The sequence below is a fragment of the Poecilia formosa genome, unplaced genomic scaffold (assembly GCF_000485575.1).
Source record: "Poecilia formosa unplaced genomic scaffold, Poecilia_formosa-5.1.2 Scaffold176, whole genome shotgun sequence".
NCBI classification, from domain to species: domain Eukaryota; kingdom Metazoa; phylum Chordata; class Actinopteri; order Cyprinodontiformes; family Poeciliidae; genus Poecilia; species Poecilia formosa.
In genome coordinates, this window is record NW_006800115.1 from 423,653 (window position 1) to 439,226 (window position 15,574).

The window sequence follows — 15,574 nt, forward strand, 5'->3', positions numbered from 1 at the left end:
TTTTTTTTTGCATTTTTCAAGGGCACCTAAAAAGCTCCCTTAGCCCTACTGTTTTACCAACAGCTTCAGTCAAGTTGAAAAAACCAGACGTGAAGATGTGACTGTGTTTTGTGGCTGTGTGCTGCCCCCTGCAGGGTGCCCCTGGTGTTGCTGGAGCTCCTGGTTTCCCTGGACCACGTGGACCTCCAGGACCACAGGGTGCAGCTGGTGCCCCTGGACCCAAGGGTAATACTGTAAGTACAGTTCTAAATAAACAAAACAAATTAAATATATTTATGTGCCTACTAAAATAAATAATTATATTCTTACTTTGTATTGACATTAATTTGTGTTTGTGTTTGAAATGTAACAACAATCAAAGAAATACTTCTTCGAATAAACACCCTGATTTGTTGTTCCTTTCTAAAAGTCCTTCAAATTTGAATGTGTCTTTCAGGGTGATGTTGGTGCCCCAGGATTCAAGGGAGAGCCTGGTGCAAAGGGAGAGGCTGTAAGTTCACCCAGATATCCACAGAGTAGCATTTTTGACTTGTACTCCATGTACTTATCCTCTGATTCCAATTAATTTGTGTTTTTTGTTTTTCACAGGGTGCTACAGGTGTTCAGGGACCCCCAGGACCTCCTGGTGAGGAGGGCAAAAGAGGAGCCAGAGGAGAACCTGGTGCTGCAGGTGCCCGTGGAGCCCCTGGAGAGCGTGTATGCATTTCTTCTAAATATTTGTTATTTTAACAACAATTTTAAGATGAGTTTGGAATAGGTCAAAGAGGAGAATAGGGTGACCTGTTTTAGAAAAAATTTGCCTCTAGTGATTACCTCCTAAATCACCAGATTTAGGAGGTAGGAGTTCGTCCTGTAACCTGTGGGTTGCCTGTTTGAATCTCCTCTCTAGCTGTCTCAGCTACAAAGTCACTTCACCTGACTTGCTTGTGGTGCTGGTCAGACGGCCCAGTGGTGTTGATGGCAGCCCTGTCTCTGTCAGAGCAGCTGTGGCTACTATCCAGCAGCTCACTACTATGAGCATGTGAATGGGTGAACGACTGACTGTAGTGTGAAATGCTTTGGGCTCCTCTAGAGGAGACAGAATGCTCTACATATACAGGCCATTTACCATCTTTGCTTCCACCAGAGGTGAACATAAAGCCAAAGCAATCACACAAGTTTTTTTTTTACTGTTGTCTAATCAGTTATTAACGCAACTCTACAATGAAATCATAACAGACTAAGTTTGTGTTTTAAATTCTCCCTGTAGGGTGGCCCTGGTGGTCGTGGTTTCCCTGGTTCTGATGGCCCTGCTGGACCCAAAGTAAGAAAACAATGAAAAACTCAACAAGAAACTGTTTTATATCTGAAATAATTCCAGGTAGCAATAACAAATTTTCTCTGCTTTATTCTTCCTTCTATCTGCTATTCTAGGGTGCCCCAGGTGAGCGTGGTGCTCCTGGTCTTGTTGGACCTAAAGGTTCCACCGGTGAGCCTGGTCGTACCGGTGAGCCTGGTCTCCCTGGAGCTAAGGTACTGATAAGTCTCTGTGTAAGCATGACTGTACCAGTCTTTCACCACATTGTCATCTCATCTGATTTCCAACATTTGCTTTGTAGGGTATGACCGGCAGCCCTGGCAGCCCTGGACCTGACGGCAAAATGGGAGCTTCTGTAGGTTTATGTCCTGCACTGTTATTCTTATCAAACCAAAACCTACATCTTGTCCATAAAGTAAAGTTATTTCATCTCCACAGGGAGCCCCTGGACAAGATGGACGTCCTGGACCCCCTGGCCCTGTTGGAGCAAGAGGTCAGCCTGGAGTTATGGGATTTCCTGGACCAAAGGGAGCTGCTGTGAGTATGGTCTAAAAAGAAAAAAGTATTGTTGTTATGCTCGTTGATATGGATTTTGAACTTCTGAGGACTGCTCCACTAATATATGTTCTCTTTGTTGTTTCTTTTATTTTTTTGTGATTAGGGTGAGGCTGGAAAGCCCGGTGAGAGAGGAGTCATGGGACCCACTGGCGCTCCTGTAAGAAGCCTATATTTTGCTCATTTTTATTTTTAACAACACTTTCTGGCCAGTTAGAGAGGCCGTGTCTGTCCGTTTGAAAATCTGTCATCTTTGTCTTCAGGGAGCTGCTGGAAAGGATGGTGAAGTTGGTGCTCAAGGTCCTCCAGGCCCTGCCGTAAGTAACACACTTCTGCACAACTTTTTGCACCAACATCCAATTCTTCATGAATAAAAAAAATATATATAAAAAAATTACAACAATGTATTTCTCTGCATCCCCAGGGTCCTGCTGGTGAGAGAGGAGAGGGAGGACCTTCTGGTTCCCCTGGATTCCAGGGTCTTCCTGGACCTCAGGGAGCCGTTGGTGAGAGTGGCAAGCCTGGAGAGCAGGTGCACATTGATTTATGCATTAGCTTTAATACATTTTCCTAAGTGAAAGTGCTTCCTCCTCATTGTTATCTTTTTTGTCTAGGGTCTGCCTGGTGAGCCAGGAGCTGCAGGTCCTGCTGGAGCCAGAGTAAGCAGCTTTTACTCATTGTTGTTTTTTTTAACCGATGATACACTCCTAGGAGAATCCTGCATTGGTGGGAGGAGGGGGGAGTGGGGGGAGGGGTTTAAAACATCTTTAGAGATTTACACTGGTTTCTAAATAAAACTGTTTTATTAAAAGATTACTTTCACAAGGTAGCAATAGTTAGAACAGGCTATTATTCTACAAAAAGAATAATTCTACAAAAAGAGCCACACTATTTAATTTGGACACTTACCTAACTTTCTACCACCTTTCTCCTCAGGGCGACAGAGGATTCCCTGGTGAGCGTGGTGCCCCCGGCCCCATTGGCCCCGCTGGCACCCGTGGATCCCCCGGTTCTCCTGGTAATGATGGTGCTAAGGTATAGATTTGCAATCACTTAATAAATTTGAAAGTTTAAATAAAATCAAGCTCAAGAAAATATCAGGCATTGTTGCTTCATTGTTGTTTATTACATTCCTCTTAAGGGAGAACCTGGAGCCCCTGGTGCTCCTGGAGCTGCTGGTCCTCCTGGACTGCAGGGAATGCCTGGTGAGCGCGGAGCTGCTGGCCTTCCAGGACTGAGAGGAGACAGAGTGAGTGATCACAACAGTATTTCTCCATGACTCCCAATATTTGCAATCACATTTCATCATGCATATACATGTCCACCAGGCAGCATAGGCACCAGACAGGTCCTGACTGTGTAGTCCGATATGTCACAACTTCCAGTGCAGTTTGTGTTGTGAAATATTCCTTTGAAAACCAGTAATAAGTTCTCTTCAGTAGTTGAAGGTACAGTAGCTCTAAAGTTGCTTGGACCACATAGGCCAGCTTTTGTTTCCAAAGTGCATCAGACATCCTTCACTGGTTCGCTGAAATTCCTTCCTTAGACCATGCTGACAGATACTGACCACTGAAACCCAAAATACAGTGGTGTGAAACAGTGTTTGCCCCTTCCTGATTTCTACTTTTTTGAACGTTTTACTAACTTCAATGTTTCATAATATCTAACCATTTTAAATATTAGTCAAAGATAATACAAGGGAAAAAATGCATGTTTATTCTTTTTAAAAGGAGATTTATCAGTATATGAGAACAATATCCAAACTGGTACGACTTGTGTAAAATAGTATTTGCCCCTCTGTCAGCACATAATGCTGTTTATCATACCTGAGTTCACTTTCTCTAACCACACTCTGGACTGGTCACTGCCACACCTGTTCTTAATCCAGATGTCACTTAAATAGGACCTGATTGAAGAACACCAAAAGATCTTCAAAAGCTAGACATCATGCAGAGATCCAAGGACATTCAGAAACAAATGAGAAAGACAATATTTCAGATCTATAAGTCTGGAATGGGTTACAAAGACATTTACAAAGCTTTGGTGCTCCAGACAGACCCGTTATCCACACACTACCAGAACATCTTGCTTATCCTGAGACTTTTGAGAAATCATTCTGTGGTCTGATTAGACAAAAGTTCAACTCTTTGGAAGGAGTGTGTCCCAATACATCTGGTGTAAAATAACACGGTAATTCAGAAAAAGAACATCATACCAACAGTATAACAAGGTAGAGGTTGTGTGATGGTCTTGGACTGTGTTGATGCTTCAGGACCTGGAAGCAGCTTCCATTTATCACAGACTGTTGTCTACCAAAACATCCCGAAGGAGAATGTTCGAATGTCAACTTGGGTTCTGCAGCAGGACAATGATCCAAAACACTCTCAAAGGCTGAAAAAAAACAGATAAAGACATTGGAGTCTCATAATCAAAGTCCTGACCTTAAACTTACTTGTCTCCCATGCTGTGGAATGACGTTAAAAAGGTCATTCGTACTCAAACCCCCCATTGCGGCAGATTTAGAACAATTGTGCAAAGAAGAGTCGGTCAAAATTCCTCCACAGCTGGAAAAGACTCATGTCAAGTTATCATAAAAGCTTTCTATCAGTTGTTGCTGCTGAGGGTTGCCCAACCAGTTATTAGGTTTAGGGGGCGATCACTTGTTCACACAGGGCAATGTTATGTTTGCTTGTGTCATCTTTGACTATTTTTTAAATTTGTTTAATGTTTTGAAACACTGAAGTTTGACAGACATCTAAAGAAAGAAACAAAGTCAGAAAGGGGCAAATACTTTCTCACACTGCTGTAGTTCTTGTTACACTCAAACAAATCTTTACATTTGTTCATTTTTCCTGCTTCTAACACATCAATTTTGAGGACACAAGGTTCACTTTCTGCTTAATAGATATTATTCATTAACTGATCCATTAACCTCAAAAGAGTTATGCTCTTCATCTGCTGGAGGTCATGATAGTTTGATTGGTGTTAATGCACTATTATAGAAATTGTTGTGATGTGATTTGCAGCAAACTCATATATACCCGATAAACCCTTTTCATCCAATAATCCAGGGTGACCAAGGAGCTAAGGGTGCTGATGGTGCACCTGGTAAAGATGGGCCCCGTGGCTTGACTGGACCAATTGGACTTCCTGGACCAGCTGGTGCTCCTGGTGACAAGGGAGAGAATGGTGCCCCTGGGCTTGTCGGCCCTGCTGGAGCCCGCGGAGCCCCTGTTAGTAAAATCTGCTTGTCTCCCAAACTTGTCCCACTACTGACTGGATTCTCAAAACCTTGACTGATAATTCTTCGTCTGTAACAGGGTGAGCGCGGTGAAGCTGGACCACCTGGACCTGCTGGATTTGCTGGACCTCCTGTAAGTTTTTTGCACTGGCTGATTTAGTTTTCTTCTTTTTTTCCACTTTGTAAATTTGCGCTAAGCTATTCTAAAAACCTTTTTATTTTTCAAATCACCACCATTCAATCTCAGGGTGCTGATGGACAGCCTGGTGCTAAGGGAGAGCCTGGAGATAATGGTGCTAAGGGAGATGCTGGACCTCCAGGCCCTGCCGGACCAACTGGTGCTCCCGGACCTCAGGTTTGAAGACGCATTCATTTGTGGTTTGTATTATTTATCATCCAAAGACTCTTGCATTTTGATTGAGGTTGTGTTGTGTTTTCTTAGGGTCCTGTTGGAAACACTGGCCCTAAGGGAGCCCGTGGAGCAGCTGGACCTCCTGTAAGTCATTACTCATGTCTTCTTCTGTAAATTACTTTTTAGCCTTGCATTACTTTAGTTGACTTGTTTGACGCAGTCTTTGCTCATTTAACTTATGGTCCTTCTTCTTAGGGTGCTACAGGCTTCCCTGGAGCTGCTGGCAGAGTTGGCCCTCCAGGCCCTGCAGTAGGTTTTAACTTTTTTTTTTACTTTGTGTTTCTGATAATGAAAAGTCCAAGTCTTCCAGAACCGTTACAATTGACCCCTATCCCCAATATGTAGGGAAACTCTGGACCCCCCGGACCTCCTGGACCATCTGGCAAGGAGGGACCCAAAGGAAACCGTGGTGAGACTGGACCTGCTGGTCGCCCTGGTGAGATTGGTGCTGCTGGACCCCCAGGAACTCCTGGAGAGAAGGGAAGCCCTGGTTCAGATGGTGCTGCTGTAAGTAAGCTTCTCTGTAACAGGCTTTCAAAACAACCAAGATCACCTTCAGGTGAAAATGAATAACTCGATGTAACAACATCAAATCTCCACTATTTGCATTATTTATGCACCATGTTTAGCTGCATAAATAATTTGTTCACTCTTGATGTTGCTTATTTCTAACCTATACCTCTATTTTTCTTTTTGCTTGACCTTCAGGGAGCTCCTGGTCTGCCTGGACCCCAAGGTATTGCTGGAGCACGTGGTATTGTTGGTCTGCCTGGACAGAGAGGAGAGAGAGGTTTCCCTGGTCCCCCTGGGCCTGCAGTAAGTAGATTGATCTTGATTCTAAAATCCCTCCATCATAGACAATCAAACCATTTACCTTATCTTACAAAACTAAAACAATAAATCTAAGCATCTGTTTTTATGCAACTTCCAAAAGGCAGTTAAATACACCTTAATAACTACACGTGAATTGTTTAGTGACGTAAAAAGCTATACGTTGGCAAAAGGTAACGTGTCTACATATTGTGTCTTCAACAGGGAGAAATTGGAAAGCCTGGACCTGCTGGCCCTGGTGGTGAGCGTGGGCCTCCTGGACCCATGGGACCCCCTGGTCTTGCTGGTGCCCCTGGAGAACCTGGACGTGAGGTGAGATGAAGGACCCCGGTCACTGGAGTGTTCTGAGCCATTTTATGGTCTAGCACATGCATAAGTTTAGTGTTCTGCTGATAGTTGAGTTGCTTTGTTTGCATCATAGGGAAACCCTGGTAATGAAGGACCATCTGGACGCGATGGAGCCCCTGGACCCAAGGTAGGTTTATGATATGTGTTGAATGATTGAGCTGCACACAACAGTCATTGAGTTCATATCCAGTTATACGAGCCATAATTCAACTCCTGTCAGTTTGGTTAATTCAGATTCAGCTACATAAATCCTAAATTAATCCTAATTACAGTAGGCTGAGATGCAGTCAGTTTGTCATATAATGCTAGTCAGATAAAAACCAGAGAAATCCCACTTAAGTGCATTAAGTCATTGACTTTGAACCTTTTTCTGAGCAAACTGCCTATCAGATTGCTTGACTGGTAAAACGACTGCTGCAGAATGTTTGATAACTCCTGTCCTGAGTGGTTTCTTGGTTGGTAGAAAGAACCAGATTATCTGATTTTCTGTTTGTGTTGTAGGGAGACCGTGGAGAGAGTGGCGCTGCTGGAGCCCCTGGTGCCCCTGGACCCCCTGGTGCCCCTGGACCTGTTGGACCCGCTGGAAAGACTGGTGACCGTGGAGAGACTGTGAGTGAAAATTGCGCCATGCTTATCAATTGGTTCAATTTTTTCATTTTAACATGTGCATGAAGATGTGGCATGTCTTGACATTCGCCTCAAAGTTAAACGGAGGTTTCTGTGTTTCAGGGCTCTGCTGGCCCCGCTGGCCCCGCTGGCCCTGCTGGACCTCGTGGCCCTGCTGTAAGGAACAATTGCTCCAATAAGAAATTAAGTATGTAAGGACAAGCAAAAGTAAAATTAATTAATTATCTCCATCCATCTTTTCAGGGACCTGCTGGAGCTCGTGGAGACAAGGGAGAGACTGGAGAGGCTGGAGAAAGAGGCATGAAGGGACACAGAGGATTTACTGGCCAACAGGGACCTCCTGGACCTCCTGTATGTACATGTATACTGATTTTTCTATGCTAAAATATATAATGTATAATCACAGAATCAACCTCTAAGTAACATTGTTTTCTATGAACTTCTAGGGAGCTTCTGGAGAGGCTGGACCTGCTGGTTCTTCTGGACCTGCTGGACCCAGAGTAAGTTATCATTCAACTATCAGCAGTTTATTACCATTATCCTTTTAATATTTGCTCTACTTATTTGTAGAATTATGTTTTCCTAATTATTCTGTGTGCTTTTCACAGGGTCCAGCTGGATCTGCTGGTGCTCCAGGTAAGGACGGTATGTCTGGTCTTCCTGGACCCACTGGACCTCCTGGACCTCGTGGACGTTCTGGAGAGATGGGACCTGCTGTAAGTCCCCCTATCAATTTATTTTCCTCCTTCCACTTACCAGTGGGCTGCACACTGGCACAGTTGGTAACACTGAAGGTCCTTGGTTCAAATCCCAGCCTGGGTTCTTTCTGCATGGAGTTTGCATGTTCTCCCTGTGAATGCCGGGTTCTCTCCAGGTACTCCAGTTTCCTCCCACAGTCCAAAAACATGACTGTTAGGTTGATTAATCTCTCTAAATTCTCCTTAGGTGTGTGTGTGTGTGTGTGTGTGTGTGTGTGTGTGTGTGTGTGCATGGTTGTTTGCCCTATTGGTCTCTGTGTTGCCTGTGACAGACTGGTGACCCGTCTGGGGTGTAGCCCGCCTCTCGCTTGATGACCACTGGAGATAGACACTCTAGATAATGGATGGATGAGCAGAACTTATCACTAATGTACTAACCAAATCGTCTTTCTTTGTTAGGGTCCTCCTGGACCTCCAGGACCCCCAGGACCTCCTGGTGCCCCCGGTGGTGGATTCGACATTGGTTTCATTACCCAGGAGAAGGCCCCTGATCCCTTCCGCATGTTCCGTGCTGATGATGCTAATGTTCTCCGTGACCGCGACCTGGAGGTGGACAGCACCCTGAAGAGCCTTAGTCAACAGATTGAGCAGATCCGCAGCCCTGACGGAACCAGAAAGAACCCTGCCAGAACTTGCAGAGATCTCAAGATGTGCCACCCTGACTGGAAGAGCGGTGAGTCCATATTTGTTAAAGCGTGCAATACCAATTGTTTGTATGTATGCTGGCTGTAGTTCTTCTCCAAAAATAATAGGAACTGACCCTTTTTTTCTGTTGTTCAGGTGAGTACTGGATTGACCCTGACCAGGGTTGCACTCAGGATGCCATCAAGGTCTACTGCAACATGGACACCGGAGAGACCTGCATAACACCAACTCAGCCTGAGGTTGCCAAGAAAAACTGGTACATGAGCAAGAACATCAAGGAGAAGAAACACGTCTGGTTCGGAGAGGCTATGAATGACGGCTTCCAGGTGAAACCTTATGCCGCAAAAGTCCCTCCCTCACAACCTGAATTTTTATTTGGATCCCTAACCTTCCATCAAACTTTGTCTTCTGTTCCACTTTTCCTACCAGCTCTTTTCTATCCTCTCTTACCAAATTCAATCTTTCCTCTTGGAAATCCAACCAGTTAACTCTTTTTCCTCTTTCCTGCCCAGTTCGACTACGGCAGCGAGGGTTCTCTGCCAGAGGATGTCAACATTCAGCTGACCTTCTTGCGTCTCATGTCTACTGAGGCATCCCAGAACATCACCTATCATTGCAAGAACAGCATTGCCTACATGGATGCTGCTGCCGGCAACCTCAAGAAGTCCCTCCTTCTCCAGGGCTCCAATGAGATTGAGATCAGAGCTGAGGGCAACAGCCGTTTCACCTACAGTGTCCTGGAAGATGGATGCACGGTGAGAAACACTTTCCTTTTCATTTCTAGTTCTTCAATAAGAAGAGCAGCTGGTCAAGCAGGGGGATTGTTGAGCGAGTCATTTTAATATTTTAAAAGTAATTATCATCTATCCCTCCTTTCTTACAGTCACACACCGGAACATGGGGCAAAACAGTCATTGACTATAAGACAACAAAAACATCTCGCCTCCCCATCATTGATATTGCTCCTATGGACGTTGGTGCTCCAGATCAAGAGTTTGGCCTTGAAGTTGGACCTGTCTGTTTCTTGTAAAAAGAGAAATCTGGACTTGAAAGTGTTGTTGTGTGTGTGTGTGTGTGTGTGTGTGTGTTTTATTTTTTCTAGCAGTCATCTCTCCCCAAAAAAGAAACCCCACCAAAAGATTCTTCCAATGTCATTTGCCTGAAAAATCTGACCCTTCACTCCTGAATCGACACATCTCCACTTGGCCTTTGTCTCCAATGGTCTACTTTGCCTAAAACTGCACTTGAACAAAAACAAGACAGTGGCGGTGTGGTGGCATCTGCATCGCTGTGTTTGGGACCACTATTTTTGTTTGTTTTGTTTTTTACTTTTTTCCCTTTGTTTTTTGCCATCACCAACACCAAGGATCCTGTAGAGAAGACATTTTGTTTCACTGGCAACAAGAAAATAATATATGCCTCTGTAAAGTGTAAAAAAAAAACAACAACCTCCCCTCTTATTCTAGCCAAACCAGGCCTCTCTGGAGTTTACAAAAATACAAAACTGACTTTTGTATTTTATACACCTCTGCGCTCTGAGGAATGAAAGGACAGTCACAACAGACAGAATCAATTGTTTGTACCACGTTTCAGGTGTTGATGAATAAACGGTGAAACTGACAGTCATCTTTGTGTTTGTTGTTCTGCCCTCCTCTGCTTCACCTTCCCTTGGCAAGGCCAACATCCCCCTCTTACTGCTGTTGTGATTTGTTTGTTTTGTGGTTGATATCTTGTTTTTGTTTTGTCTTTTCCTAAGAACCATTGCATTAAAAACACCAGCAGAGAAAAATGAGTTTAAACTCTTTTATGAAAAAGAAAATATGGCTACCTCAGAAATGAAAGAAATTCCAGCATTTTAAAAGGACTCTGAGTATTTGAAATGAAGCCTGTTTTCATTATGGCGGTCTGTGGGGTAGTTGAGGTTTACTGACACTTTTAACAGAAGCAGAACTAAAACTTAAGGGTGCTATTTTTTTCTTTGAGGTCTGTTGGCTATCCAGTTTGGCTCCACTGTTGTGCAGTGTTACAAGCATTCTGGCATGGCAGCGCCCTCTTGGTGCTAAAAATGAAAACACAGCTTTTAATTCTTGGTGCCCAGAAGGAGACAAACTTCTTCTGTCTGATCATGGTGGCAGTAAAACTTTTCTTTTTGCTATTCAGCTTCTACTCCAACTTTTCACCCCTTCATTCATGAATCTGTTGTACTTATTTTCTTGTTCTCTTGTGGAACAGGTGACTTTCCTCATCAACAAATTAGAATCAGAGATTTTAATCACCACCCAGATGGAGAGGCATCAGAAAGAGTTTGTGAGTTAGAAGGACACACCCATGGGGGAAAAATCAGATCTGTACCTATTTTGTATATGTATAATAAACTGAGATGTTTTTAATTATTTTGAATGCTGAAATAAAGCATGTTAAGTGGTCTAACATTGAATCCTGTCTAATTCCCTGACTGACTCACTGACTGCCACCACAATGCAAACTGAAGTAACTGAAAAAGTGAAGTATTTGCCCCCAAACTATTTGCTATTCTGACACGTCTATTTTGGTCAGATCATACAAGCTTTATTATCTGACAAAAATAAATGAATCCAAGAAGTTTTTAAATGATTATCTCATTTATGAAGAGAAAAAAGATATCCAAACCAGCCTAGGATACATACATATTTCTTGTTATATAATTGCTTAACTGTGATTTACCACATTTTTTGAAAAGGAACTTTGATCAACCTTCCCAGGGGTGTCCCCCTATAGGCCATTGATTACTCCTCCAGAAGGCCCAATTTGAACCATAAACAACATCTATGGCAATGTAGCTCAGTCTTCATGATTCCACAATAAGAAAGAGACTAAGGAAAATCTGCCATCTATTGAAGAAGTCCTTGCCAGAATCCAAAAAAAAGGCTGACCTTAACTTTTCCAAAAACATCTGGATGATCCTCAACACTTTGGGGAAAGTGTCATTTGGACTGTTGAGAACAAGATAGATCTTTTTATGGGGTGTTCCATTACATCTTGTTTTAAATTAATACAGAATTTCAGAATAAAAGAAAGGAAAAAAAAAAACAGTGGTTCGAATGTGATAGTCTGAGACTTCTTTAGCCTCATCCTTAAGGATTTAAGTAACTTTCTGTAAGTGATTAAACAAAGATTTCTTCTCTTCAGCAGACCATAATGTGGCTCAAATGTGACCCCATTTGAGCCACATTCAATATGGCGAACCTTGTGACGTATTGCAGCAATGGGCCGACCTACTCAATGACGCATCTACGTTTTCATGTCTTTGGCCAAAGTCAGGACTTTAACTTGATTCAGTTGCTGAGGCAGCCAGTGTGGTCGACTTAAACATGTTCTTCATTATCAGTAGAGTGGGTCAAAATTTCTTCACAGTGATGTTAAATTTTATCACACATGTTTGATGGCATTTACTCTGAGGATAGCACATCTAGTTACTAGTTTCAGGCTTAGTATCATTCATTTGGTGCAATGTTGGTTTGGATAATGCTTTTCTCTAATGTATGAAAACATCTTTAGAAACCAACCTTTTGGAATTTACTCAGGTTATCATTGGCTGATACTGAAATGTGATGATATGCATCATGAAAGTTATATGGAAAAAAAGACAAGTGAAATGTTAGAAAAGTGTGAGCATGACAACACAGGTGTTAACAGACCCGGACAGCATATTAGACACATAAACAAAGACATGTATTATACATCTATTATAAAGTCAAAGATTCTCTCCTTGTAGCAGGTATAAGCTTTATCTCACTTTTAAATGTTGTAGTGATTGTGTCTAAAATTCTAGCACCTCAAACAGGTTTTACGAAATATTTGGATCAAACTGGGTTAATATGTGGAAGATTCTCATCTCATAGCACAAGAAGACTCCCAAATATGATTAATTAAACAGTTTGCAGTCTCATGAGAGATTCTCTAGATTCCCAGATTCCTGGTTGGTTTTGTGCAGCGCCTTTGCCTTGCCAGTACAATGGGTGGTGTGTGTTGAGGGGACAGCTGGAGGGGGGACTTTGTGTGGAGCTCTGTGTGGGTGCTTTACAGGGTTGGACCTCTCCTCCAGGAGTCCCTAGACTCTAAACATTTTTATGAGTGTTTACTTTGAGTGAGAAGGTATTAATGTCTGTGTGTGAGCATGAGGATGGGAACATGATTGTGTCTGTGTGTGAATATTTATCTGTTAGGTTGGGTTGTGTGCTGCCCCCTCTCCTGGATCACCATGGGCCCCCTCTGGCCTACTTCCTCCTGGTGTCTAGTGCTGGGTGCTTGGGTATGTGCCAGCTCAGCATGATAGTCGCTTGCCAGGGAGCAGGCGGGTAGATTCAGGTGTTTGTCAGATATACTCAGTTGTGCCACAGTTGCAGCATTATGTATTAATATTTACTGTATACTTTTCAGTGAGCCCCTCACTGAAATTGGTATCATCATATATGCATATGTTTTGTTTGTTGTTGTGGTTTCTCTGTTTTGATTTTTCTCTTTGTTTTTGCACTTTGCATTAAATTATCATAATTTACAAAATCATACAAAGTTGGCACTTTTAATGGACTTTTAATGCAACTTTTAGAGCAACTTTGCATTAAAAGTGTCATTATTTACTGAATGACACTTCATGACAACTGCCTGTATATATGTCCTAGTGCTGATACTTCCTCACAACCACCCATCCAAGTGGATAAGCAATTGCACATTGCACTTTTAAATAAAGTCTGTATATATTACAGTGTTAATATCTCTGGAAAATCTGTTGTTACTTTTGCACATGTATAGAATTTTACTGCACATGTATAGATTTTATCTTTTAACTGCTGCCTGTGAGAGGATGCTAAACTGCATTTCACTGGTTTAACACTGTCCTCGAACATTGTTTTATCTCAACGACAATAAAAGCTATTCTATTCTGTTCACCGTTCTCCCTTACATTCAGTTTGTTGTTGTTGCCCATTATATTTGAAACAAACCCAAAGCAGTAATTTTTTTAGGCTCTATAAGCCTGCATTGACAGTCACCAGACAGGAAGTGAAAGAGAGAAGGGGAAAAGATATGCAGCAAAAGTCTGGAATCAATCCCAGGATGACTGGATTGCTTCTATATATAAGTCACGCGTTACCTACGCAGCAGATGAGCATCATGTCAAATGCTATAGACCTCTGTTTCTGAAAGTAACTCTGTTGGTCTCACTGTGATACTCAGACTACAATTCTGAGTCCCATATTACTGGACAGGACACATAAAAAACCCCATTATTGGCTCTATATCGGAGTTCCAAGATGATACCAAGTTCTCTCTCCAGAATATCACTAACGGCAGCTGAAGAGCCCCTTGTGGTATTCGAAGGATTGTCTGAAAACCATGGATATGGGAAGTTGTGAGATTTTAACTTCAAAAGACAATATTTATAAGACAGACTAAAGATTCCCTCACAGAACAACCTTTAAAATGATTACAAAATGCCATATGTATCAAACCCTTACAACTTTTTTTCCACAAACATTAGATTTTTCTTAGTGCTTTACTTCTGCAGCTTATAACAGAAAATGACTTTATAAAAGGAGTTTACACATTTTTATTTCATTCTAATTTGTCCAAAAGCCCACACAGGTTAGAGAACTAGTGTAACACATTCTATATTATCTTTATTTAAATTCTCTATAAGATGATACAGTGCTATAAAATCCAACTATTTCTGAGATAGACTAAGGCCCCTCAAGATTCATGAAGAAATGTCAATGTGCTGTAGCTCAAATTTAACATGATTGGATATCTTAAATTTAATTATTTAAAAACCTTATTAACAGCAGTGTTAAAAAGCCTTTTGTCGTTTATCCTTTCATTTTATTAGCATCTGTGATTTAAAAATGTTTTGTAACTACTAAAAAAGAGTGGCCTACCTTTTGCTGGTGAATTCTTGTTGTGAGACATTCCAAAACAGCTGTTAGGTTTCAATAATCCTTTACAGAATCGCAAATGTCCAAAGTTTGTTTTACTATGAGAAAACCCAGAATACATGAACAGACTGTGTCCATTTAAGACGCCCTGCTTATCTTCGTTGTTTCTTCTGTGCTGGTAAGATCATCTGCAAGCTGCACCAATAAGACAGGCTTGGGTGGGACCTGCTGCAGAAGTAGCCTGTTGGCATTCACTTGGCTTCACAAAGACACTGATTGTCCACCTTGACAGAAGCAGCTACCCAGGACTAGTGCATAAGCTTGCACTCCCTGTGGGAACCTGAATTATTTCTGCAAGGCTTAGGGACTTCATTTGAGGCCCGGACCGAGGAATGCTCAGCTCTCTGGTTTCAGACAACAGAGAAGGCTCTGTCAGCTCAGAAGAAACCCTCCATGCAGGCACGTGGGGAGAGACCTTTCTCTCACTGTAAAAATCCTAAAGAACAGATATTAATGTCAATCAGACATTTCACCTGTTTTCACCAAAACATCACCTTAAATAAGAAGGTGAAAAAAGTGACATGGACAGAAATGCATATTACTTGTTTCTACTGGCTGGAGTTTCTGATTGTGGGTTGTTGCAGCTAAATAAATAAAATTAAATTAACTTTCTAGAAACTACATAAAAAAATCATTTTAAAATTGTACTTAGAGTTTAATATGCCAAACATGTAAAAGAATTGCAAAAAAGAAACTGATCTAATCTTAAATTTTACAATTCAAACAGCTACACAAATTAGATCACTCAATTAAAGCTGCTGTAAACGAAACGTTTTTCAGACTTGATTCTGCACAGCTTAGATTTTTAGTGAGTTTAGAATATAAATAGCTTCTATTGTCCAGAGTGGGGAAATTTAGGTGTGCTAGCAGCACACAGACAAATAGACACAT

General features: G+C 42.0%; 1 protein-coding gene across 4 annotated transcripts in view; it reads left to right on the top strand.

Moving 5' to 3' along the window:
* The window catches only part of col1a1a (collagen, type I, alpha 1a), a 20,806-nt gene extending 10,643 nt beyond the window's left edge, over positions 1-10,163 (top strand). For 2 of the 4 annotated variants that reach the window (XM_016678240.1, XM_007565479.2), the window contains exons 19-49: positions 135-233; positions 437-490; positions 589-696; positions 1,250-1,303; positions 1,414-1,512; positions 1,599-1,652; positions 1,736-1,834; positions 1,959-2,012; positions 2,116-2,169; positions 2,277-2,384; positions 2,467-2,511; positions 2,789-2,887; positions 2,994-3,101; positions 4,924-5,085; positions 5,173-5,226; positions 5,341-5,448; positions 5,536-5,589; positions 5,701-5,754; positions 5,851-6,012; positions 6,214-6,321; positions 6,541-6,648; positions 6,758-6,811; positions 7,186-7,293; positions 7,414-7,467; positions 7,555-7,662; positions 7,758-7,811; positions 7,920-8,027; positions 8,469-8,742; positions 8,850-9,040; positions 9,227-9,469; positions 9,598-10,163. In XM_016678240.1, the coding sequence (XP_016533726.1) occupies positions 135-233; positions 437-490; positions 589-696; positions 1,250-1,303; positions 1,414-1,512; positions 1,599-1,652; positions 1,736-1,834; positions 1,959-2,012; positions 2,116-2,169; positions 2,277-2,384; positions 2,467-2,511; positions 2,789-2,887; positions 2,994-3,101; positions 4,924-5,085; positions 5,173-5,226; positions 5,341-5,448; positions 5,536-5,589; positions 5,701-5,754; positions 5,851-6,012; positions 6,214-6,321; positions 6,541-6,648; positions 6,758-6,811; positions 7,186-7,293; positions 7,414-7,467; positions 7,555-7,662; positions 7,758-7,811; positions 7,920-8,027; positions 8,469-8,742; positions 8,850-9,040; positions 9,227-9,469; positions 9,598-9,744 (3,186 nt within the window). In that variant the 3' untranslated portion in view covers positions 9,745-10,163. The remainder of the gene's footprint in view (positions 1-134; positions 234-436; positions 491-588; positions 697-1,249; positions 1,304-1,413; positions 1,513-1,598; positions 1,653-1,735; positions 1,835-1,958; positions 2,013-2,115; positions 2,170-2,276; positions 2,385-2,466; positions 2,512-2,788; positions 2,888-2,993; positions 3,102-4,923; positions 5,086-5,172; positions 5,227-5,340; positions 5,449-5,535; positions 5,590-5,700; positions 5,755-5,850; positions 6,013-6,213; positions 6,322-6,540; positions 6,649-6,757; positions 6,812-7,185; positions 7,294-7,413; positions 7,468-7,554; positions 7,663-7,757; positions 7,812-7,919; positions 8,028-8,468; positions 8,743-8,849; positions 9,041-9,226; positions 9,470-9,597) is intronic. The other 2 variants (XM_016678241.1, XM_016678242.1) reach the window with 2 other exon arrangements.
* The last annotated feature ends 5,411 nt before the right edge of the window (positions 10,164-15,574 follow it).